General features: G+C 43.7%; 1 protein-coding gene across 1 annotated transcript in view; it reads left to right on the top strand.

Moving 5' to 3' along the window:
- Positions 1-1,234: 1,234 nt before the first annotated feature.
- NLRP4 (NLR family pyrin domain containing 4) overlaps positions 1,235-24,982 on the top strand; it is a 41,981-nt gene continuing 18,233 nt past the window's right edge. The window contains exons 1-5 of the mRNA XM_007998210.3: positions 1,235-1,775; positions 13,192-13,536; positions 18,700-20,275; positions 22,533-22,694; positions 23,139-23,306. Coding sequence (XP_007996401.3) covers positions 13,257-13,536; positions 18,700-20,275; positions 22,533-22,694; positions 23,139-23,306 — 2,186 coding nt within the window. The 5' untranslated portion in view covers positions 1,235-1,775; positions 13,192-13,256. The remainder of the gene's footprint in view (positions 1,776-13,191; positions 13,537-18,699; positions 20,276-22,532; positions 22,695-23,138; positions 23,307-24,982) is intronic.

The raw sequence follows: 24,982 nt of genomic DNA, 5'->3' as shown, positions 1-24,982 counted from the left end.
ACCTATTCATACATTTAAATACTGTAAGAGCTAGAAACAAACCGCAGCTAAAACAAACTACCATTGATTAATCTCAAAAACATAGTAAGTCAAAAGAATCAAGTCACAGAATAATACATTATAATTTGAAAATGAGGAAAACAAAACATATCTCTTAGGGGAATGTATATCACTGGGAAAAACAAAAAGAAAATCGAAGTGAGTGAAGTTCACTTCACAACTGGAAATTCATTTTGGTGACAACATCCGAGGGTGGAACGGGTATGCTGTTACGGCTATAGGAGTCTGCAAAGGTCCCCATCATGTCCACTTCTCAATCTAGGTTCTGGACCACGGAGACTTCTGTTATGATTACGGTAATTCCTTAAAGTTTTCATTATGTGTTTCTACATTCCTTGATGTGTATATTTCAAAACCAGGGTCATCACGATCATCGTAACACTGAACTCAGGATTCTTATAAGGAAGAAGTAAAATTGTGATTGTAAAAGGATAGCTCCTAGGACACTGAGATTTGGTACGAACTCAGAAGATGACTGTAATGGTTGTAGGGAAGCTGGAATAGAAGAAAAACCATGCCCAAGGGTGAAATGTTGACCTCGTGTCTAAAAAACTTAGCACCTGTTCTGCCTATGCAGCAAGAAAGTAGCCAATATTCATTAAGTTCTTCTTGCAGGCCAGGCACAGTGGCTCACGCCTGTAATCCCAGCACTCTGGGAGGCCAAGGCGGGCAGATCACTTGAGGTCAAGAGTTCGAGACCAGCCTGGCCAACATGGTGAAACCCTGTCTCTACTAAAAATACAAAAATTAGCCGGGCGTGGTAGTGAGTGCCTGTAATCTCAGCTACTCAGCAGGCTGAGGCAGGAGAATCACTTGAACCTGGGAGGTGGAGGTTACAGTGAGCCGAGATGATGCCACTGCACTCCAGCCTGGGCCACAGAGTGAGACCGTATCTATTAATAATAATAATTAATAATTTCTTCTTGCACGATAGGTTTAGTTAGGGCAGAAAGATATTATGGCACATAGACATTCTTCAAGGAGTTTAGGATGTAGGAAGGAATTAAGCATTTAAATTATGAACAGAGTCACCTCAACTCTCCAAATGAACCATTTTGGAGAGACCGGAGGAGCATATCTGCAGCCGGGAGTCCTGGGAATCCTGAATAGGGACCTCAGCCTGAAACATCCCCTGCTCTATAGGACACCAGGAGCAAAGGTCTGGAACAGGCCCTCAAGGGGCAGTGGGAGTTTCGCTTCACATATTTTCTGGATCTGTTCATCAAAAGCCCTCCTGAGCCAATGGGAAGGGAGCAATTCATTGGCCAATCAAATGGCACCAGGGATCTTTTCCTCCCGCTTCCAGCCGCCAATCATTAAGACCCAGGAAGGCGTGGAGCGGTGAGTCAGCGCGTCGTGCTGGGCTGTGCTTCTCTTCTATCTGCTGATTTCCTTGGTTACTTTGGGTCTTCCTTTTCTTTCTCCCTTTTCCCCTGTCTCCATTTTTGATCCTGATCGGTCACAGCCAGGCTTCTCCATCCTGTTTACCCAGCGTTTTCCTTCTCTCCAGTTAGTGGGGTAGATGAACGCCCTGTATTTATAAGGTGCCTCCCAGTTGAGCCTGAGACCTGGGAGAAGAATGGGGAGTGGAGGTGGGGGACACTCGTCACGAAGGGAGACCTTGGAGCTTCGAGGGTGGGAATGTTCTTATTAGATTCTTCATCTCTGTTGACACAAACATGTAGGAGAAGCTGGAGGACATAGACAGGGATGAGGTAAGGGGGGCCCTGCCCGTGAACGGTGAGACCACTCTGCGCTCGTGAGCTTGCTCTCTGACCTAGGGCAGCAACATCTTTGATACTATAATTCCAGCATGTGATTTAAAAAGAAAATCACACTTGTAGTTGACTCATACTAATTGTGTACATGAGATGCAGAGTGATGTGTTGGTACATGGATACGTATCATTAAATCAGGGTAATTAGCATATCCATCTCCTCATACATGTATCATTTCTTTGTGTTGGAAACATTCGGAATCCTCAGGTGGGAGGAAGGAGAGGGTCAGGAAAAGATAGCTGTGGGGTCCTATTCTTAGTACCTGGGAGACGAAAAAATCTGTACACCAAACCCCTGTGATACGAGTTTACCTATGTAACCGGTGTACCTGTACCCCTGAACCTAAAATAAAAGTTAGGAAAACCCTTGAAAATATACAAGATATCATTAACTATATTCAACCTACCGTGCGCCCATTCCTACCTCCAGGTGTAATTTGATGTCCATTAACCAACCTCTTTTCATCCCCCTTCTCCAATTATACCATTTGTTTAGACTATGAAATAAACGTGTATAGAAAGAATATCTATCTTTCTATATCAATAAAAGTTGGTTTTTACCGTTAAGGGTTGAATTGTGTCCCAACCCTAAAAACACACACACAAAATCAAAAACAAAAACTAAAGTCCTAACCCCTTCATAGGGTGACAAAATAAGGTTGTTGCAGCTGTTACTAGTTAAGATGAGGTCATACTGGAGTGGGTAGGCCCCCTAACTTAACGACAGGTGTCCTTATGAAAATGGCCACATGCGGCTGGGCATGGTGGCTCATGCCTGTAACCCCAGCACTTTGGGAGGCCGAGGTGGGTGGATCACCTGAGGTCAGGAGTTCAAGACCAGCCTGGCCAACATGGTGAAACCCTGTCTCTACTGAAAATACAAAAAACAGCTGGGCGTGGTAGCAGGTGCCTGTAATACCAGCTACTCATGAGGCTGAGGCAGGAGAATCGCTTGACCCAGGAGGTGGAGGTTGCAGTGAGCCGAGATTACATCATTGCACTCTAGCCTAGGTGACAGAGAGAGATTCTGTCTCCAAAAAAAAAAAAAAAAAAAAAAAGGGGGGGAAATGGCCACAAAGCTGGGCGCAGTGGCTCACGCCTGTAATCCCAACACTTTGGGAGGCCGAGGCGGGTGGATCACCTGAGGTTGGAGGTTCAAAACCAGCCTGACCAACATGGTGAAATACAAAAAATTAGCCAAGGAGGCTGAGGCAGGAGGATTGCTTGAACCTGGGAGGTGGAGGTTACAGTGAGCCAAGATTGCGCCATTGCACTCCAGCCTGGGCAACAAGAGTGAAACTCTGTCTTAGAGAAAATGGCCACATGAAGATAGAGACAAGCAGAATGGCATGTGACAGAATGGAATTACATAGCTGCAAACCAAAGAATGACACAGATTGCCAGCAAACCACAGAAGCTATGAGAGGCAAGGAAGGGGGCCTCTCCTGGGTTTCAGAGAGAGCACTGCCCTGCCAACACTTTGATTTTGGACATCTAGGCTTCAGAACCATGAGGCAGTAGGTTTCTGTTTTAAGTTACCTAGTTTGTGGTACGTTGTCATGCCAGCCCAAGGAAACTAGTACAGTATTTTAAAAAATGGATGTGATTTTACCCTTAGAGAACAGCTTCGAGAATATATCCTTTACTTAGCATCACCAAATGTTAAAGGTTTACCTTATTTAGTGTCTCTCTACACTTATGTATTTTTCCTGATCTGTTCAAGATTTGTACACATTGTACAAATTTACACCTAGTGTTTTACCCTAAATGCTTCAGGGTTTGTGTTCTAAAAATAAGAATAAAAGTAAGCTCTTTTGATAACCACACTATGTAAAAAACAGGAAATTAATAGTACGTTATCTAATGTACAGAGCTTACACTTAATGGACTTCTTAAAATGTTTGCATTTGTTTTCACAAGTGGACTTAACATGCAAATTCTTACACTAAGCCTGTTGTTTTTTGTTTTAAGTTCTGGGATGCATGTGCTGAATGTGCCGGTTTGTTACATAGGGATACGTGTGCCATGGTGGTTTGCTGCACCTATCAACTGGTCATCTAGGTTTTAAGCCCTACATGCATTAGGTCGTTGTCCTAATGCTCTCCCTCCCCTTTCCTGCCCCCACCACAGGCGCCCGTGTGTGATGTTCCCCTCCCTGTGTCCGTTTGTGTTCTCATTGTTCAACTCGCACTTATGTGTGAGAACATGTGGTGGTTGGTTTTCTGTTCCTGTGTTAGTTTGCTGAGGATGATGTAAACTTGTTTTCATTATCCAACCTGTGCCTCAGTGTGAGACTGTGCGTTCTCTCTCACCTTCCCCCACACACACGTGCTTATGCTCTCTCACATACCCACACCATGCTCTCTCTCTGTTAGATTCTGGAAAAAAATAATTTTTATTTAAATTTTGAAATAATTTTCTGGTGAAGACGTTTGAGCCTGAAGTCTTCTCTGGGGAAAGGATTTCATGGTTTTTTGTTGTTGTTGTTGTTGTTTTGAGATGGAGTCTGGCTCTGTCGCCCAGGCTGGAGTGCAGTGGCTGGATCTCAGCTCACTGCAAGCTCCGCCTCCCGGGTTTATGCCATTCTCCTGCCTCAGCCTCCCGAGTAGCTGGGACTACAGGCACCTACCACCTCGAAGCTTTCACAACTTCACACACAAAAAATAGATGAAAGTTGTCATTTTCTAAGAATTTATGTATTTGAAAAAAATATCAGTTTTATTGGCATAAAAATGGTAATAGTGTCTATTTTTGATATCTGTAGGATACACAGTGGTATCTCCTCTTCTGTTCCTGGTATTTGTTGCTCATGTCTTCTTATTCATCAGACTTGTTGGGGTTTATCCAGTTTGTATTGTCCAAGAATCTACTTTTGACTGAGTCTTGTATTTTAATTTTTATTTCATTGATTTTTTTTTCTACTGTCTTTTGCTATGTTTTGCTTTTTAGCTAAATGTATAATTAGCTTATGAATTTACAACCTTCCTTATACCTTCAAAGTAACACATTTTTCTAGGTCCTGATTTAGCTGCATTTCACTCACTTTATATGTAGCATTAAATATTCAGTTCAAAACGTTGTATTTGATATTTTCTCTTTATTCATAGGTTACTTAGAAGTATGTTTCTTAATTTTGGTATGTCCTTCATTTCATTGTCAATTTCTGACATAAACTGTGATCAGAATATTCTGTGTAACTTATTTGAAATATGTTGAAGCTTGCCCTGAGGATCATTATATGGCTGACATTGGTAGATGATTCATCTACCTTAATGTGTTTTTTCCATTTATTGGATGAAAAGGTCTGTGTCCACAAGGTAAAATTTATCCATTGTCTTTAAACCCTTTATTTTCTTTTTAACTTGTTTAATTACTAGAACAAATTTATAAAATATCCTATGATTAGGGACTTGCCTAATTCTCCTTATGGTGCTGACCTTTGGGGGGGGTGTGTGTGTGTATAGACATACACATACACATATATACATATACACATATACACGTATATACATATACACATACACATACACATATACACATATATACATATATACATATACACATACATATACACACATAGACATACATATACACATACACATATACAATTATACACATACACACATACACATATACATATACACATACACACATATATACATATACATATATACATACATACACATATACACATACACACATATACACATACACACACATATACATACATATATACATATAAGCGTGTGTGTGTGTGTGTGTGTATTTTTTAATTTATTTTGAGATGGAGTCTTGCTCTGTTCTGGGCTGGAGTGCAGTGGTGCGATCTTGGCTCACTGCAGCCTCCACCTCCCAGGTTCACACCATTCTCCTGCCTCAGCCTCCCGAGTAGCTGGGGTTACAGGTGCCTGCCACCACGCCTGGCTAATTTATTTTTTATTTTTAATTTTTTTTTGGTATTTTTAGTAGAGACGAGGTTTCACTGTGTTAGCCAGGCTGGTCTAGATCTCCTGACCTCATGATCCACCCACCTTGGCCTCCCAAAATGCTGGGATTATAGGCATGAGCCACCGTGCCCCGCTGACCATTGGTATGTTTTAAGGCCGTGTTATTGTTGCATGTATGGTTATAATTGTTCTCTCTTCCTGGTAATCTGAGCACTGTGGTTATGCAGCATCTAGAATTATCACTAATGTTTTGGCTTGGGGTCTGCTCTTCTGATATTAATATGTTACAACAGATTTTTTTTAAAAAAAAACCTGGAATAATTTAATATCTTTTGCCTCTAATTCAAGTCATGCAATAAATGGAATGGATAGAGCTTGGTGAGTAAGGTTGGTTATAATACCTTATGCATGTATGACATGCTATTTTGTTCAGATTTCCCATTTAAAATATTTTTTAATTGACACATAATTGTACGTATTTATGGGGTACGGTGTGATATTTTGACACGTGTATCCATTGTATAATGATCAATTTTGACGTATGTGTCTGTTGTATAATGATTATGTTTCTTGAGACATTTATCATTTCTTTGTGGTGATGCTCAAAATCTTCCAGCTATCTTGAAATATCCGCCACACTGTTACTTGCTTTAGTTACCCTCATGTGTAAGAGAACGCTAGAACCTGCTCTTTCTAACCATCAGTGTGCCTGCTGACCAGTCGCTCCTGGTCTCCCCCTACTCTCCCGTCCCTTCCCCAGTCTCTAGTAACCGCTATTCTACTCTCTACTTCTATAAGTTCTTTTTAGATGCCCCACATAAATGAGATCATATGGTAGTTTTCTTTCTGTGCCTGCCTTATTTTACCTCATGTCCTCCACGTTCATCCAGGTTGCCACAAATGGCAAGATTTCATTATTTTTTATGGCTAGTATTCCACTGAATCTATAGACCACATTTTCTTTATGCATTCATTTATTGACGGGCACTTAGGCTGCTTCTATATCTTGGTTATTAGTGATAGTGCTGCAGCCCGGGCGCGGTGTCTCACGCCTGTAATCCCAGCACTTTGGGAGGCCGAGGTGGGTGGATCACCAGGTCAGGAGATCGAGACCATCCTGGCTAACATGGTGAAACCCTGTCTCTACTAAAAATACAACAAAAGAAAAAAAAAATAGCCAGGCGTGGTGGTGGGCGTCTGTAGTCCTAGCTACTTGGGAGGCTGAGGCAGAAGAATGGCGTGAACCTGGGAGGTGGAGCTTGCAGTGAGCCGAGATCGAGCCACTGCACTCCAGCCTGGGTGGCAGAGGGAGACTCCGTCTCAGAAAAAAAAAAAAAAAAAGTGCTGCAATAGACGTGGGAGTACAGATATCTCTTTGACATCTGAATTTCCCTTTTTAAAGATATATATACCCAGCAGTGGAATTACTGGGTTATATGGTAGTTCTATTCTTAATTTTTTGAGAAATTTCCATACCATTTTCCATAGTGGTTCTGCTAATTTACATTCCTACCAGTGGAATGTGAGAGTTGCCTTGTCTCTGCATCTTTGCCAACATTTGTTATTATTATTTTTTTTAGTAATAGCCATTCGACCTGGGGTGAGCTAGATTTTTTTAGGTTCAAACTTGCATGTTGTTTAGTCTTTCAACTTTTGTTTTTTTGTTCTTCGTTACCTCTTTAAAGAGCAAGTATTTGGTTTTTGTATTTAGTCTCACCAGCTTTGCCTCTGTACCATTGAGGCAATTATTTTGTGTAATTACTAATGAGAGTTTAAATCGACCATCCCTTTTTTATTTACCCTATATGTTCTAGGTTCCTATTTCTGTCTTTCTTTGTTATTTTTTGGATTAGTTTGACATTTTTCCTCTTTATGTACTTTGGCAGGCAAACTTTTTTATGGTTATATCAGAATTCTATCAGTGGGCTTATCAGAATTTCATATCAAAGTTTTACTTCTGTCATCTTCCTGGAGAAGAACATTAGATCTCTTGATGTCCTTTCTCTCTCTCTCTTTTTTTTTTTTTTTGATTTACGTGCCAGCTGTGATAAATTTTAATTCTATTTTCTGTCTCACAAGACTGACTCTATAAAGCAACTTTTCTTCGAATTCACTGTGGCATCTCTTAATTTTCACCTGGAATAATTTTCCTTCTCTCCAGTGGTCAATTTTCAGAATTTCCTAGAGTGTAAGTCCTCTGTTGGAAAATTTGTCATTTATCTGCAAATGCCTATTTTTACTTTATTTTTGAGACAGAGTCTCACTCTGTTGCCCAGGCTGGAGTGCAGTGGTGTGATCTCGCCTCACTGCAACCTCCGCCTCCCGGGTTCAAGCAATTCTCTTACCTCAGCCTCCCGAGTAGCTGGGACTACAGGCACCCACCACCACGCCTGGCTAATTTTTTATATTTTTAGTAGAGACGAGGTTTCACTGTGTTAGCCAGGATGGTCTCAATCTCCTGACCTCGTGATCCACCCGCTTCGGCCTCCGAAAGTGCTGGGATTACAGGCATAAGCCACTGCGCCTGGTCTTATTTCTTAAAGATTATTTTATTCTGGTTAGACTTGAGTCAGCAGCTCAAGGTGTTTTGGGCACCTTCTATGGTTTGCTGCTTTAGTTTCTTCTTTCTGTAGTATCTGATAGGTCAGCTGTCAACATAATGGCACAACCTTTCGAACAAATTATTGCCCTCCCCTTGCCTTAACCTCACTCTGGAATGCTTTCAAAATTTTCCCTTTTGTCTAATTTCTTTATGTTCTAATGTCATTAAGTTTCCCTGTAATGTGTCTAGGTGTGGGTTTGTTATTTATACTCTTGGACTTTACTGGGCTTCTTAATTAGTAGATTGATTTTTTTTAATTGGTTAATAGAAACATCCAGGTCAGGCACAGTAGCTCATGCCTGTCATTCCAGCACTTTGGGAGGCAGAGGCGGGTGGATCACCTGAGGTCAAACGTTCGAGACCAGCCTGGCCAGCATGGTGAAACCCCGTCTCTACTAAAAATACAAAAAATTAGCTGTGCGTGGTGGCGGGGAACTGTGATTCCAGTTACTCGGGAGGCTGAGGCAGGAGAATCACTTGAACCTGGGAGGTAGAGGTGGCAGTGAGCTAAGATTGTGCCACTGCATTCTAGCCTGGGCAACGAGAGTGAAACTGTCTCAATTGAAAAGAAGTTATAAAAAGAAGCATCCTAGTAGCAATCTTACATTAGGTTGGTGCAAAAGTAATTGCAGTTTTTGCATTATTTTTCATGGCAAAAACGGCAGTTACTTTTGCGTCAACCTAATAAAACATACTACATCTGGTCCACAGTTTCTTTTCTCCTTTTGGGGAGCCAATAACAAGTGTTAGCCCTTTTCATCCTCAGTCTCTTGTCCTTTTTTATGATTTTAGTCTTTTTTCTCTAATTCTCCTTGGATGACTTCTCTTAACTTGTCTTCTAGACCACTAATTATCTCTGTCAAATCTGATACTAACACATTGTATTAGCTTCCTGGGACTGTCATAACAATGTACTACAAAACAGACAGCTTATGCAACAGAAACTTACTGTCTCACAGTTCTGAAGGCTAATAAGTCAAAAATCAAGGTATTGGCAGCTGTAATTCCTTCTGAAGACTGTGAAGGAGAATCAGTTTCATTCCTCTGTATTAACTTCCACTTGCTTTAGGTGTGCTTTTGTTAGTAAGTGGCATTTTCCCTGTGGCATGATATCCTCTTCCCTCTATTCATATGTGTCCAGATTTTCCCCTTTTTTATTTTTACTTTTTGAGATGGAGTCTCACTTTATTGCCCAGACTGGAGTGCAGTGGCATGATCTCGGCTCCCTGCAAGCTCCACCTCCCGGGTTCAAGTGATTCTCCTGCTTCAGCCTCCCGAGTAACTGGGATTACAGGTGCGTACCACTACTTGGCTAATTTTTGTATTTGTAGTAGAGACAAGATTTCACCATGTTGGCCAGGCTGGTCTCGAATTCCTGACCTCAGGTGATCCGCCCACCTCGGCCTCCCAAAGTGCTGGGGTTACAGGTGTGAGCCACTGCGCCCGGCCAGATTATCCCCCTTCAATGAGGTCACCAATCATATTGGACTGGGGGCCCACCCCGCTTTAGTATTACCTCATCTTACATGTTCCAGGACAGCTAATTACATCTACGAGGATGCTATTTCCAAACAAGCCCAGAGTTCAGTTGCACTTGATGACCTCCAGTGTGGCTCATTGTATCTACAAGGATGCTATTTTCAAAAACTTCATACTTCAGCTGTAACTTTTGCGGGGGGACACACATTGGATGCAGAAAAGATTCCCTGGGGATTTTTGTGGTAGTGGTGGTAAAGGAGTGTGTGTGTGTGTGCACGCGTGTGTGCATGTGTGTGTGTGTTTGGGGGAATATTGAAAGTTCGATCTGTAGCAAATCTGAATGCAGTCTTTCCCTTCACTTTCAGAGGATCTCTTCCCAGAGCAGGAGGTATCAGTATTTCAGCCTGTGGCAAGAGGCTAAACTCTGATCTTGACACTGTCTCTACATCAAGAAAAGTCCAGCTCTCGTTGCCTGCTTCTCCAATACGGTTTCAGAGCAAAGCACCAGCAATGTTCTTGCCCAAAGTCATTCTTTAAGTCAGTGGTTTTCAAACTTGGGCGTGTGTCAAAATCAACTGAAGGTGTAACAAATGGCTCTGCCCTACCCTCAGCATTTAGTATGTCTAGGGAAGGAACTGGGGATTTCCAAAGCAAGTTGCCAGTTGGTGCTGATGTTGCTTGGAGAAGCATTGCCTTAGGCCTTGCTCAGTGGTGGCCTCAGGACTCAGATACATGTTCCTATAATTAAGATTTTACTAAAAGTAGGCTTTAAAAAACTATTGGCAAAAGCACCCAGAGGAGAAGCCATGAAGGTCACCTTTCCATCATCGTATTCTCATTCTGAATACTGCTTAATAATTTTCCCTAATTTTTGTGGGGGTTTTTTTGTTTGTTTCTTTGAGGCAGTCTCGTTCTATCGTCCAGGCTGGAGTGCAGTGGCGTGATCTCAGCTCACTGCAACCCCCACCTCTCAGGTTCAAGCGATTCTTGTGCCTCAGCCTCCCAAGTAGCTGGAACTACAGGTGCCCGGCTACTTTTCTCTAATTTCTGGATCTTAGATGTTATTAAATTGTTTTTTAAAGATTTTTCCAAATTACCTAGTTTATTTGGATCAACATTCTGCCTAATGGCCACCCATGAATAAAACAGTTTTATTTTTATTTTCCACTGTATAACTTAAGCCTTTTATTGACTTTACTACTGATCTCTAATTTCATTGCCTTTAAGACAAAGATGACCTCGCTACTGTTGGTTTTTTCTTTTTGAATTATGATTTGCTTTACAGCTCAGAGCTCAATTGATTATCATGAATGTTCCATGTATGCTTGAAAAGAATGTGTTATTGTTGGTATAAATATCCATAAGATGATGTGTTGATTTTTTATTTATTTATGTATTTATTTATTGTTTGAGATGGAGTCTTGCTCTGTCTCCCAGGCTGGAGTGCAGTGGTGTGATCTCAGCTCACTGCAAGCTCTGCCTCCCGGGTTCACGCCATTCTCCCTCCTCAGCCTCCCAAGTAGCTGGGGCTACAGGTGCCCACCACCACACCCGACTAATTTTTTCTATTTTAGTAGAGATGGGGTTTCGCCATGTTGGCCAAGGTGGTCTCAATCTCCTGACCTTGAGATCCACCTGCCTCGGCCTCCCAAAGTGCTAGGATTACAGGAGCGAGCCACCGCGCCCGGCTATACTGTATTGTTTAAAAAGTCTCTGTGTACAACCCACATGATATGGCTGTGTCCCCACCCAAATCTCATCTTGAATTGTAGCTCCCATAACTCCCAGGTGCTGTGGGAGGGACCAACTGGGAGATCATTGAATCATGGTGGTTTCCCCTATACCATTCTCATAGTAGTGAATAAGTTTCATGAGACCTGATGGTTTTGTAAGGGGAAACCCCTGTCATTTGGTCCTCTCTCTTGTCTGCCGCCATGTAAGATGTGCCTTTTGCCTTCTGCCATGATTGTGAGGCCTCCCCAGCCACATGGAACTGTGGGTCCATTCAACTCCTTTTTTCTTTATAAATTACCCAGTCTTGGGTTGTGTCTTTATCAGCAGCATGAGAACGGACGAATACACCACACTTGAGAGGTGGGGAGTTATACTGCATCTCCTTAAAGGGGAAGAATCCATCTAGCTAAGCTACTTGGAATTCTTCTTGCTCAAGTTGTTACAGTTTTAGCTACTGGAGGCTCTTTCAGCCTGCGCCGGGTTTCTTTTGTTAGGAAGTGGTCTTAGAAACCAAGATCTGATCTGGACCCTGGGTGTATTGATTGCCACTAGGGTATCTGTTATACTTCCAGGCCTTTGCGTGAGTGTGACCATAACAAAGTACCGTAGATAAGACTATACTTCCAGGGATCATTTCTCTAGGTCACTACAAAATACTGCAGACTGGATGGATTACCAACAGAAGTTTATTTCCTCTAGTTCTGAAGGCTGGAAGTTCAAATCAAGGTCCAGCAGAGTCCGCTCCTGATGAAGACTCCTTCTGGATTATACACGGCTGCCTTCTGTGTCCCCACGTAACAGAGTCAGAGGAAGAGATGGGGAGAAAGAGAGCTAGGGAGGGACTTCCAGTTGTTCCAGCACCATTTACAGACAATCCTCCTTTGTTGTGCCTTTGTCAAAATCAGTTGGCTACATTTATGGGGCATGCCTTCTCTATTGTTTACTGAGAAAAATGTAATTTCTATATTTACAATGTAATTTCTATATTAAAATGTAAAAATGTAATTTCCCTATTTACAGTGTAATTTCTATATTTAAAAGTAAAAATGTAATTCCCATAGTTACAGTGTAATTCCCGTAGCTACAGTGTAATTCCCATAGCTACAGTGTAATTCCCGTAGCTACAGTGTAATTCCCGTAGTTACAGTGTAATTCCCGTAGCTACAGTGTGATTCCCGTAGTGTAATTCCTGTAGCTTCAGTGTGATTCCTGTAGCTACAGTGTGATTCCCATAGCTACAGTGTAATTCCCATAGCTACAGTGTAATTCCTGTAGTTAGTATAATTCCCATAGCTACAGTGTAATTCCTGTAGTTACAGTGTGATTTCTAAAAATGTAAAGTCTATATTTGCCTGGATATTGAGGCTATATCAGGTGACTATAGGATTCTCATATCTTCTAGGTTATTGTGTCTGATTCCCCCATCTATTATTGAGATTTTGCATGACCATTTCAATGAAAAGGTGAAATGAACCTAATAACTTTCTGCCTTCATCACCATGCCCCCAATACTGGCAAGATACTATATAAGAAAACGGTAATCTTGATCCATTTATTTTTAATAATTTGGCACTATCCTGAATTTTCCACAGGTTTTATTTATTTGTTGTTCCTGGTCACTGTCTCTTTGTGGATTGGTGTCTCTGCTCTGGACAAGATGGCGGCCTCTTTCTTCTCTGATTTTGGTCTTATGTGGTATCTGGAGGAGCTCAAAAAGGAGGAGTTCAGGAAATTTAAGGAACATCTCAAGCAAATGACTTTGCATCTTGAACTCAAGCAGATTCCCTGGACTGAGGTCAAAAAAGCATCCCGGGAAGAACTTGCAAACCTCTTGATCAAGCACTATGAAGAACAACAGGCTTGGAACATAACCTTAAGAATCTTTCAAAAGATGGATAGAAAAGATCTCTGCATGAAGGTCATGAGGGAGAGAACAGGTGAGGGCCTCTGGGAAGAGGGTCAAGGCTTCTTGTAATGACTATGTCCTAATTTTGGTAAATGGTCTCTGCCTGTCTACAACAGGACCAGAATGTGCTATGGGAAAATATTAGTCGGTTTTTCTTTTTTTTTGTTTTTGCTTTTGTTTTTGTTTTTTGTAGATGGAGTCTCACTTTGTTGCTCAGACTGGAGTGCAGTGCAGTGCAGTGGTGTGATCTTGGCTCACTGCAACTGCAACCTCCACCTCCCAGGTTCAACCAATTCTCCTGCCTCAGCCTCCTGAGTGGCTGGGATTATAGGCACCTGCCACCATGCCTGGCTAATTTTTGTATTTTTAGTAGAGATGGGGTTTCACCATGTTAGCCAGGCTGGTCTTGAACTCCCGACCTCAGGTGATACACCCACCTTGGCCTCCCAAAGTGCTGAGATTACAGGCATGATCCACCACACCCAGCCTGAAAACATTGTCTTTATAGGCAGGAAATGCTCTCTTAGACCTGGTGGTTATATGTGGATAAAATGTCGGTGGCTATTATGTCCTAACCTGTATTGTACCTTTATCTGGGTCACCAGTGATTTTTAATCCTAAGCTGAGAGCTTGCAGCCAAGCCAGAAACTCTGAGGTGAAGTTGTAGCATAGGAACTATGCACTTGAGTTATTTGCAAGAACAACCAACACCTGCGACAGAGGATACGGTGAACTGAGGCTGACTGTTGTAGTCGTGCATTTAGCCAAAGTTCACATCAGAGGAGCTATGATCTATAAGCAGTGTGGCTTTTAGAGTCACATTTATATTTATCCTGGCATAAGGTGTTAACCGTGACTTTGCACATTTGCGATATCAATGGCAGGAGATAGCTCTTTCGATTTGACTGCTGAATTGTTTCTCTTTGTCGTTGTTCAGTGTTTTACTGTGATGTGCCTGGATGTGGTTTTGTTTTCGTCCCGACTGGGATTCTTTAATATTCTTGCAACTGAGATTCAGTAACTTTCTTCAGTTCTCAATTTCAGCCATTGTCTGTGTATTCCATTCTTCTGTTTCTTCTTCTGGGACTCCAGTTTCACCTACTGGACTTTCTTGTTTGTTCGAGATAGGGTCTGGCTCTCTCACCCAGGGTGGAGTGCAGTGGTGTCATCACGACTCCCAGCAACCTCAACTTCCTGGGCTCAAATGATCTCCCACTTCAGCCTCCCAAGTAGCTGGAACTACAGGTGTGTGCCACCATGCTTGGCTAATTGCACACCTGGGTAATTTTTATAAAAAATTTTGTAGAGACGAACTCTCACTATATTTCCCAGGCTAGTCTCAAACTCCTGGGCTCAAGTGATCCTCCTGCCTTGGCCTCCCAAAGTGCTGGGATTACAGGCATGAGCCACCATACTGGCCTAGACTCTTTATTATTATTATTATTATTTTATACAGAGTATCACTCTGTTGCCCAGGCTGGTATGAAGTGGTGTGATCTTGGCTCACTGCAACCTCCACCTCCCAGGTTCAAGCGATTCTTCTGCCTCAGCCTCCTGAGTAGCTGGGATTACAGACACCCACCACCACGCCCAGCTAATTTTTTGTATTTTATTAGAGACACGGTTTCCCCATGTTGGCCAGGCTGGTCTTGAACTCCTGACCTCAGGTGATCTGCCCACCTCAGCCTCCCAAAGTATTGGGATTACAGGCATAAGCCACCGTGCCTGGCCTTGATTTCTTAAATTTAGTTCACGTTTTATTTGTGCAGTTTGCCTTTTCACATCCATTTTTTCTCAATATTTATTCCATCTTCTATTTTATTGAGCATTTTAAATTACTTTAAAATCTGCCTGAAGATTTTAACATTTACAGGTCTCTTTCTACTGTTTCTTTTTATCTGGTCATACAGTCTCCTAGTATATACGGTAATTTTGAGTGCCAGATTTTGACTATGAGACATTGAAAAGATTGAGGATCTGTAATATCTCATTCCAGTGAAATTGGAATTGGTTCTGGTAGTAGTTGGGGGGAAAGTTCCTTAATAGTGAGGATTAAAATAATTGGTTTGAAATAAGATAATTTGAGAGTTTCCATTTTTGGTGATGCTAGCCTTTCTTGCACATTTTCTTGATCTGGAATATTACTTGAAAAAAACCCTTCCCAGTCCAATTTTTTTTTTTTTTTCCTTTGAAACGGAGTTTCACTCTTTCACGCAGCCTGGAGTAAAGCAGCATGATCTTGGCTCACTGCAACTTCATTGAACGCCCCAGGTTCAAGTGATTCTCCTGCCTCAGCCTCCGGAGTAGCTGGGATTATAGGCGCCGCCTGCCACCACGCCCGGCTAGTTTTTATATTTTTAGTAGAGATGGGATTTTGCCATGTTGGCCAGGCTGGTCTTGAACTGCTGACCTCAGGTGATCCGCCCACCTTGGCCTCCCAAAGTGCTAGGATTACAGGTGTGAACCACCGTGCCCGGCCCCCCAGTCCAAATTTTCAAACAAATTCCCCCATGTTTCCTAGAGTGTTTTGGTGTCACATGCTGCAGTCTCAGCTACACTGGAAGCTGAGGCAGGAGGATCACTTCAGCCCAGGAGGATGAGGCTGCAGTGAGCTGTAAGCCTCCTGCCTTGGCCTCCCAAAGTGCTGGGATTACAGGCAGAGCCACCATACTGGCCTAGACTCTTTTTTTTTTCATTATTATTATTTTATACAGAGTATCGCACCAGTGCACTCCAGCCTGGATAACACAGCGAGACCCTGTCTCAAAAAAGTAATTTATATAAAGAAGAACATTCTTTGCACGTGGAACTATTTTAGACTATTGCTAAAATAAAACGTAAGCAGGTCTGAAGATAGATCTTCCACTGGGTACTTATGCCTTTATCTCTTTTCACAGTTAGTTTGAGGTTGTAGCCACTTAATTCCCCTTAATGAGCAATGAAACATGTCACCGAAATCTCCAGAAAAGCTGAGAGGACCAGGAAAGCAGGAAGCCACTGGGGAATGGGCAAACAACTTACTGAGCTTAAGATGCTAATGGGATCCTACCAATGTCAGATGGCATTTTTACCAGTTAGGAACTTCAGGGGACTGAAAGATTGGGGGAATCCCTTGTTCTCCCCAGTAACTTAACGTAGCATTACCTACTGTCACACCCAGCAGTCTATGGGCATTGGATTATATCTTTCACCTGCATCCAATCAAATCCGTAACCATCATGCAGGGGCATAGGGAAAATTTCTTGCCTACAACCGCCCCCCACATCTCCAGTCCCTCGGCAACCACTCACCTGCAGAATATAAACATCATACTAGTTATTTAAGGAACAGATAACTGTAAGGGAGTTTTCAGCCTGGCTAAAGGATCCGGCTCTAGGCTGGTGCTCCAGAGATGACTCTAAGAACTGTAGCACCAGGGAGCTGCTACCTCTCCTGTAGCGAGGAAAGAGGGAGATGGGAAAGCCCACTGTTAGAACTGTGACTTTAGAAATACACCACAATGGCTATGATTCAGAAATTGGGAAGCTCACCAGTGCAGCAGCTGCCTAAAATCAATGACCACAGGAACTGGTTTTTGTTTTTGAGACAGTCTTGCTCTATTGCCAGGGCTGGAGTACAGTGGTGTAATCTCTTCTCACTGCAACCTCCACCTCCCGGGTTCGAGTGATTCTTCTGCCCTGGCCTCTCGAGTAGCTGGGATTATAGGCCTATACCACCACGCCCGGCTAATTTTTGTATTTTTAGTAGAGATGGGGTTTCACCATGTAGGCCAGGCTGGTCTCGATCTCCCGACCTCAAGTGATCCACCTGCCTCAGCCTCCCAAAGTGCTGGGACTGCAGGTGTGAGCCACTGCCCAGCCAACTACAGCAATTGGAGACAAGTCTTCTGTTACAGAAGAACCCAGTGTCTGTGCGTTCATGGAAGCTGGCAGCAAAACAGGCGGAAGATATGACTCCACTCCCCTTCTCCTTCCAGTGTCACGAGAGTGAGGGCAAATCGCAGAACTTAATCTGTACCTTGATCCTAGCTACAAGGAGTTGTGGGATGTGTAGGGCTTGGTCACTATTGTTGCTGGATTTTTTTCTTTTTTTTTTTTTTTTCTTTTTGAGACGGAGGCTCACTCTGTTGCCCAGGCTAGAGTACAGTGGTGCCATCTCAGCTCACTGCAACCTCTGCCTCCCAGGTTCAAGTGATTCTCCTGCCTCAGCCTCCCAAGTAGCTGGGACTACAGGCGCCTGCCACTATGCCCGGCTAACTTTTGTATTTTTAGTAGAGACGGGTTTTCACCATGTTGGTCAGGATGGTCTCGATCTCTTGACTTCATGATCTGCCCACCTCAGCCTTCCAAAGTGCTGGGATTACAGGTGTGAACCACCGCACCCAGCCTGTTGTTGGGTTTTTTTGCTTGTTTTTTCTTTTGAGAATTTTGCCATCGAAAAGAAAGCTCACTGGCATAAAGTTGGAATGGATGCGAGGTGCCATTCTATCCTATCTACTGCACCTTGTCTCTCTTCTAGAGGCAACTGCCTAGGTCAGGTCCTTCTTAGGTAGACTTTCAGATCTAGTCCCTATATGTGAAACCTATATCTGTGTCTAAATCCCTTGTTGACACAAATGAGTAAATGGAATAGACACTGTCCTGTTATTTATCCATGTGAAGAGATTATCCCATACTTTTAATATCTGTATAATAGTTTGTATAATATCTGTATGATAGTTTGTATAATAGCTGTATAATAGTTTGTGGTTTCATAGTTACTTTCCAGTTATTTTGCTATCATAGTAGCAATGAATACCTGTGAAAGTACAAGTTGTCAAACTTTACATAGTAGCAGCGAATACATGTGTGTGTGTGTGCGCGTGTGTGTGTGTACTGAAAGAAGTTGTCAACCTTTTTGTGTAGAGGACCACACAGTTTTCCATTTTAGCCTTTGTGGGTCATACAGTATCTCACAGCTATTCAGTTCTGCTATTCAATCACGAAGGCACCTGTAGACAATACACCCGTGAATGGCGTAGTGAGTTCTCATGAAACTTTACAAGAGTAGACTGACCGGGTTTGGCCTGGGGGCCACAGTGTGTAGCCCCTGGAAAGATACATCCTTAGAATAAAAAAATTTTCAGGGGCAAAGAATATATACAGGAATGCTTAACTTTGTGGTTTTTTTTCTCCTCTTGCCCTCACTGACTCAGGATACACACAAACCTATCAAACTCATGCAAAGCGGAAATTCAGCCGCTTATGGTCCAGCAAGTCTGTCACCGAGATTCACCTGTACTTCCAGGAGGAAGTCAAGCAAGAAGAATGTGAACATTTGGACCACCTTTTTGCTCCCAAGGAAACTGGGAAACAGCCACGTACGGTGATCATTCAAGGACCGCAAGGGATTGGGAAAACGACACTCCTGATGAAGCTGCTGATGGCCTGGTCGGACAACAAGATCTTTCGGGATAGGTTCCTGTACACGTTCTATTTCTGCTGCAGAGAACTGAGGGAGTTGCCGGCAATGAGCTTGGCTGACCTGATTTCCAGAGAGTGGCCCGACCCCGCTGCTCCTATAACAGAGATCGTGTCTCAGCCGGAGAGACTGTTGTTTGTCATCGACAGCTTCGAAGAGTTGAAGGACGGCCTGAACGAACCCGATTCGGCCCTGTGCGACGACGTGATGGAGAAACGGCCGGTGCAGGTGCTTCTGAGCAGTTTGCTGAGGAAGAAGATGCTCCCGGAGGCCTCCCTGCTCGTGGCCGTCCAACCCGTGTGCCCGAAGGAGCTCCGGGATCGGGTGGCCATCTCAGAAATCTACGAGCCCCGGGGATTCAACGAGAGCGATCGGTTAGTGTATTTCTGCTGTTTCTTTAAAGATCCGAAAAGGGCCATGGAAGCCTTCAGTCTTGTAAGAGAAAGTGAACAACTGTTTTCCATATGCCAAATCCCGCTCCTTTGCTGGATCCTCTGTACCTCTCTGAAGCAAGAGATGCAGAAAGGAAAAGACCTGACCCTGACCTGCCAGACCACTACCTCTGTGTACTCCTGTTTCATCTTTAACCTGTTCACACCCGAGGGTGCCGAGGGTCCGACTCCGCAAAGCCAGCACCAGCTGAAGGCCCTGTGCTCCCTGGCTGCAGAGGGCATGTGGACGGACACGTTTGAGTTTCGTGAAGACGACCTCCGGAGAAATGGGGTTGTTGACACTGACATCCCCGCACTGCTGGGCACCAAGGTTCTCCTGAAGTACGGGGAGCGTGAGAGCTCCTACGTGTTCCTCCACGCGTGTATCCAGGAGTTCTGTGCTGCCTTGTTCTATTTGCTCAAGAGCCACCTTGATCATCCTCACCCAGCTGTGAGAAGTGTACAGGAATTGCTAATTGCCAATTTCGAAAAAACAAGGAGAGCACATTGGATTTTTCTAGGCTGTTTTCTAACTGGCCTTTTAAATAAACAGGAACAACAGAAACTGGATGCGTTTTTTGGCTTCCAACTGTCCCAAGAGATAAAGCAGCAACTTCACCAGTGCCTGAAGAGCTTAGGGGAGCATGACGATCCTCTGGGACAGGTGGATTCCTTGGCGATATTTTACTGTCTCTTCGAGATGCAGGATCCTGCCTTTGTAAAGCAGGCAGTGAACCTCCTCCAAAAAGCTGACTTTCATATTATTGACAATGCAGACCTGGTGGTTTCTGCCTACTGCTTAAAATACTGCTCCAGTTTGAAGAAACTCTCTTTTTCCGTTCAAAATGTCTTTAAGAAAGAGGATGAACACAGCTCTATGTGAGTCCGTCCTATGACTTGTTATCTCTTTTCAGAATCTGTCTGTATTTTCGAGTGGGTTTTGCTGATGGAATGTTTAATATAGGATCATGGTTAGAAACTCCCTTTTTCTATCACAAAATCTCAGCTCACATCCTGGCCCAACCCTTTAGGGGCTCTGTGACTTTGTGAGCCTTGCCCTTCTGTGGCCGCAGTGGCCCCATTACAGACATGGGAATAATAACACATGTATTGTGAGGAGTGAATATGAGGACCTGTGTGAGGTGTTTCGCACTTTCTCAAGTATTAGCTGATCAGTGCTATAATTGATATTATTTCCATAGCACCACACGCATGTGTCTTGACCTCTTAGCTGCCAATTACCTTTGAAACTTACTGTAAAAAAAAAAAAACCAAAAACCATACAGCCTGGGTGTGGTGGCTCATGCCTGTAACCCTACCACTGTGGGAGGCCGAGGCACGTGGATCACTTAAGGTCAGGAGTTCAAGACCAGCCTGATCAACATGGTGACACCTCGTCTCTACTAAAAATATAAAAATTAGCCAGGTGTGGTGGCACACACTTGTAGTCCCAGCTACTCGGGAGGCTGAGGCAGGAGAATCACTTGAGCCTGGGAGGCAGAGGTTGCAGTGAGCTGAGATCACACCACTGCCCTCCAGACTGGGTGACAGTGAGACTCCCATCTCCAAAAAAACAAAGCAAAACAACAACAAACAAACAAAACCCTACATAAATAATACACATTTTTTTCTTTTTTTGAGACTGAGTCTTGCTCTGTCCCCCAGGCTGGAGTGCAGTGGCGAGATCTCAGCTCACTGCAAGCTCTGCCTCCTGGGTTCACACCATTCTCCTGCCTCAGTCTCCTGAGTAGCTGGGACTACAGGTGCCCACCATCACACCCGGCTAATTTTTTGTATTTTTAGTAGAGACAGGGTTTCACCATGTTAGCCAGGATGGTCTCGATCTCCTGACCTCGTGATCCGCCCGCCTCGGCCTCCCAAAGTGCTGGGATTACAAGTGTGAGCCACCCCGCCTGGCCAAATCATATAAATTTTAACTTATGGCTCACGCCTATAATCCCGACACTTTGGGAAGCTGAGCAGGAGGATGCTTGAAGCCAGGGGGGGCTAAGGCCAGCCTGGGAAAAATAGTAGGACCCCACTTCTATGAATTTTTTTTTTAAACTAGCCAGGTGTGATAGCACATGCCTATAGCACAGCTACTTGAGGGAGGCTGAAGTAGGAGGATTGCTTGCTTGAGCCCGGGAGTTAGAGACTGCAGTGAGCCATGACTGTGCCACTGTGTATCCCAGCCTAGGCAACAGAGCAAGACCCCATCTCAAAACCCAAAAGAATCACGTGTGGTGGATCCTATTATCCTGTTACAGGTGAGGAAACTGGAAGTCAAGTGAGCTGCCAGGATCTCATAGTTAGGACGTGGAGAGTTTTAGGGCTGAGCCTAGGCTGAAGATGTCAACTTAATGACTGGGCTGTGCTGCCTCATCTTTTATTATAAACCAGCCTGGCCAACGTGGCGAAACCCTGTCTCTACTAAAAATGCTAAAATTAGCCGGGCATGGTAGCGGGTTCCCATAATCCCAGTACTTCAGGAGGCTGAGGCAGGCGGATCACTTGAGGTTAGGAGTTTGAGACCAGCCTGGCCAACATGGGGAAACCCTGCCTCTGCTAAAAATACAAAAATTAGCCAGGCATGGGAGCACACACTTGTAATCCCAGCTACTCAGGAGGCTGAAGCAGGAGAATCGCTTGAACCTGGGAGGTGGAGGGTGCAGTGAACTGAGATTGCACCATTGCACTCCAGCCTGGGCAACGAGTGAAACTCCATCTCAAAACAAAACAAAACCTGTTTTGGATATAAGATAGGGTTTCTCAACCTTGGCACTGGTGATGTTTTGGGGGCTGGCTCTCCTGTTACAGTGGGGGGCTGTCCTGTGCATTGTAGGATGTTTAGAAATATCCCTGGTCTCTACTCACTAGACTCCAGAAGCACCCCTCCCTCAAGTTATAACACCCAAAAAGGCCTCTGGACATCCCCAAATGTCCCCTGGGGGGAAACGTCACCCCAGGTTGAGAACCACTAACATAAGGTGAGCTTACCTGAAGGATCTCCTTCTGACTGAAGGAGGCTCTGCCTCAGACGTCTTCTGTTTGAGAAGACAGAGTAGTGCGTGTGTGTGTTACAAGTGGCTTATGTTGACTGCCTGCCCGTGGAAAGCTCGTCCTTTCTTGACCGCAGGTCGGATTACAGCCTTGTCTGTTGGCATCACATCTGCTCTGTGCTCACTACCAGCGGGCACCTCAGAGAGCTCCAGGTACAGGACAGCACCCTCAGCGAGTCGACCTTTGTGATCTGGTGTAACCAGCTGAGGCATCCCAGCTGTCGCCTTCAGAGGCTCGGGTAAGTTGCGAATCGACCTTGACTCGAGTATGTCACGGAGATGACATATTCATCTCACCTCTAGCTTTCAGTTGAGGCTAACTGCACGAGCAAAGAATTAACACCCAGAGCCGTTTCTCAACCTCAGCACTTCTGGACATCTCATTGCAGCTCATTCTTCATCATAGGGCTGTTCGGTGCATTGTAGGGTATTAAGATGCATCCCTGGTCTCTACCCTCTAAATGCTAATAGCTTCCCCTTGTCCAGATAACCGAAATAGTGTCCAGACACTGCCAGCTGTCCCTTGTGGGGCCAGAATCTCTCAAGTTGAGAACCACTGAGCTGTGTCACTGGGCTGTGAAATCAGAGAATGAGTTCATTACAGATGATAAGAGACAAACATAGGTGTGCAGACTGTGCTCCCGTTAGATGAAACTCATCCAAAATTTTCTTTGTTTTTGCAGAATAAATAACGTTTCCTTTTCTGGCCCGAGTGGTCAGCTCTTTGAGATGCTCTTTTATCAGCCAGACTTGAAATACCTGAGCTTCACTCTCACGAAACTCTCTCGTGATGACGTCAGGTCCCTCTGTGATGCCTTGAACTCCCCAGCGGGCAACGTAAAAGAGCTAGCGTAAGTCTCCGTTTCCTGAGACCACTGATGGGATTTCAAAGAAGACTATGCATTTCTTTTTGCAGGGAGGGGCTGCATAGTTTTCACACATCCACCTTTTTCTTCTAGGATTTGTGTGCAAACTTAGTTTCCTGAGAACTTGAATAGGGAGGTTAAAGTTTCTCAATTGATGCAGTCATTTTGGAAAACTGTGTTTGTCTTCAGCCTTCATGGATTCTGGCAGATTGTGTAACCCAGTAATTCCACCTGGAGGTGGACAGAGGGACTGTCTCAGTTTGCTGAAAGACAGGCACCAAAGCATTCCCAGCAGGCATTCAGAATCTCTGAGAAGTAGAAATACCACTGACAGTAAGTTGGATGAGAAACCTGTGGTTACATGCTCCCTTTCCATGAGAATGAATACTCCCGGCCATATGCAAAAACTGGGATGAATCTCAGACACCGTTGATGGCAATGAGCCAGACTCAAGAGTACATCCTATGGCTTTATGCCTGTGAAGTTTAAAGATGGGCAAGGCTCTGGTGTTGGAGGTTCGGGCAGTGTATTCCTCCGTTCTCGTGCTGCTATAAAGACATACCTGAGACTGGGTAATTTATAAAGAAAAGAAGTGTAATTGGCTTATGGTTCTGCAGGACGTACAGGCTTCTGTTTCTGGGGAGGCCTCAGGAAACTTGCAATCGTGGCAGAAGGCAAAGGGAAAGCAGGCATGTCTTACGCGGGGGAGCAGGAAGAAGAGAGAAAAGGGGGAAAGCGCTACACACTTTCAAACAACCAGCTTGGGTGAGGACTCTCACAGGAACAACACTAGGGGATGATGCTAAACCGCTAGAAACCACCCCCAGGATTCCATCTCCCCTCCAGACCCCTCCTCCAACACTGGGATTACAGTTTGACTTGAGAGTTGGGTGGGGACACAGCCGAACCATGTCTGACAGCTGTTAACTTTGTTAAGATCGTGACCAGAAAGGGATATAGGAGATGATGAACCCGCTCTGTTTTTTGACATGCTGGTAACTCAAGTGCCTTAAATTCATGACAGTCCATTGGCTGGCACTTAACCATTGTGTGTACTTTCCAGTATGTATGTTTTAATTCAAGCATTTTTTTTTTGCAATTAAATAAGGGTTTCCTCTAAATACTTACCCTCTACTTATCTTCATTGGTATTCACACATTCAAATACTTCTCTATACTAGTCTTTGTCGGCCATTTTTCTGAGCTTGCATCAACCAAACACAAAAAGACCCAAACCCCCCCCTTTTTTTAAAAAAAATAACAGCTTTATTGTGATATCCACATACCCCAAAACATACTTTTAAAGTATGTACTTCATATACTTTATACTTTAAAATGTGCTTTTAAAGTATTTATATACTTTAAAATGCTTTTAAAGTATAATTGTACACTTTATATAGTTTAGTGATCTTCATATATATTCATGAGGATGTACAACCATCATGACTGTCTGATTTTTTAGAATGTTTTCATTATCTCAGAAAGAAACCCCATACCCGTTAGCATTCGCTCCTCATGCCCTTATTTCTCTGGTCCCTGGGAATTACTAATAAACTTTCAGTCCTATTGGATTTTCCTATCCTAGGCATCTCATATAAGTTGAATCACATGTGGTCTTTTGTGAATGGCTTACTTTCACTTAGCAGTATGTTTTCAAGGTTT

This window comes from Chlorocebus sabaeus, chromosome 6 (assembly GCF_047675955.1).
Source record: "Chlorocebus sabaeus isolate Y175 chromosome 6, mChlSab1.0.hap1, whole genome shotgun sequence".
Lineage (NCBI taxonomy): Eukaryota > Metazoa > Chordata > Mammalia > Primates > Cercopithecidae > Chlorocebus > Chlorocebus sabaeus.
Note: the sequence above shows the minus strand (reverse complement) of the source record. Positions and strands in the feature narration are given on the sequence as shown.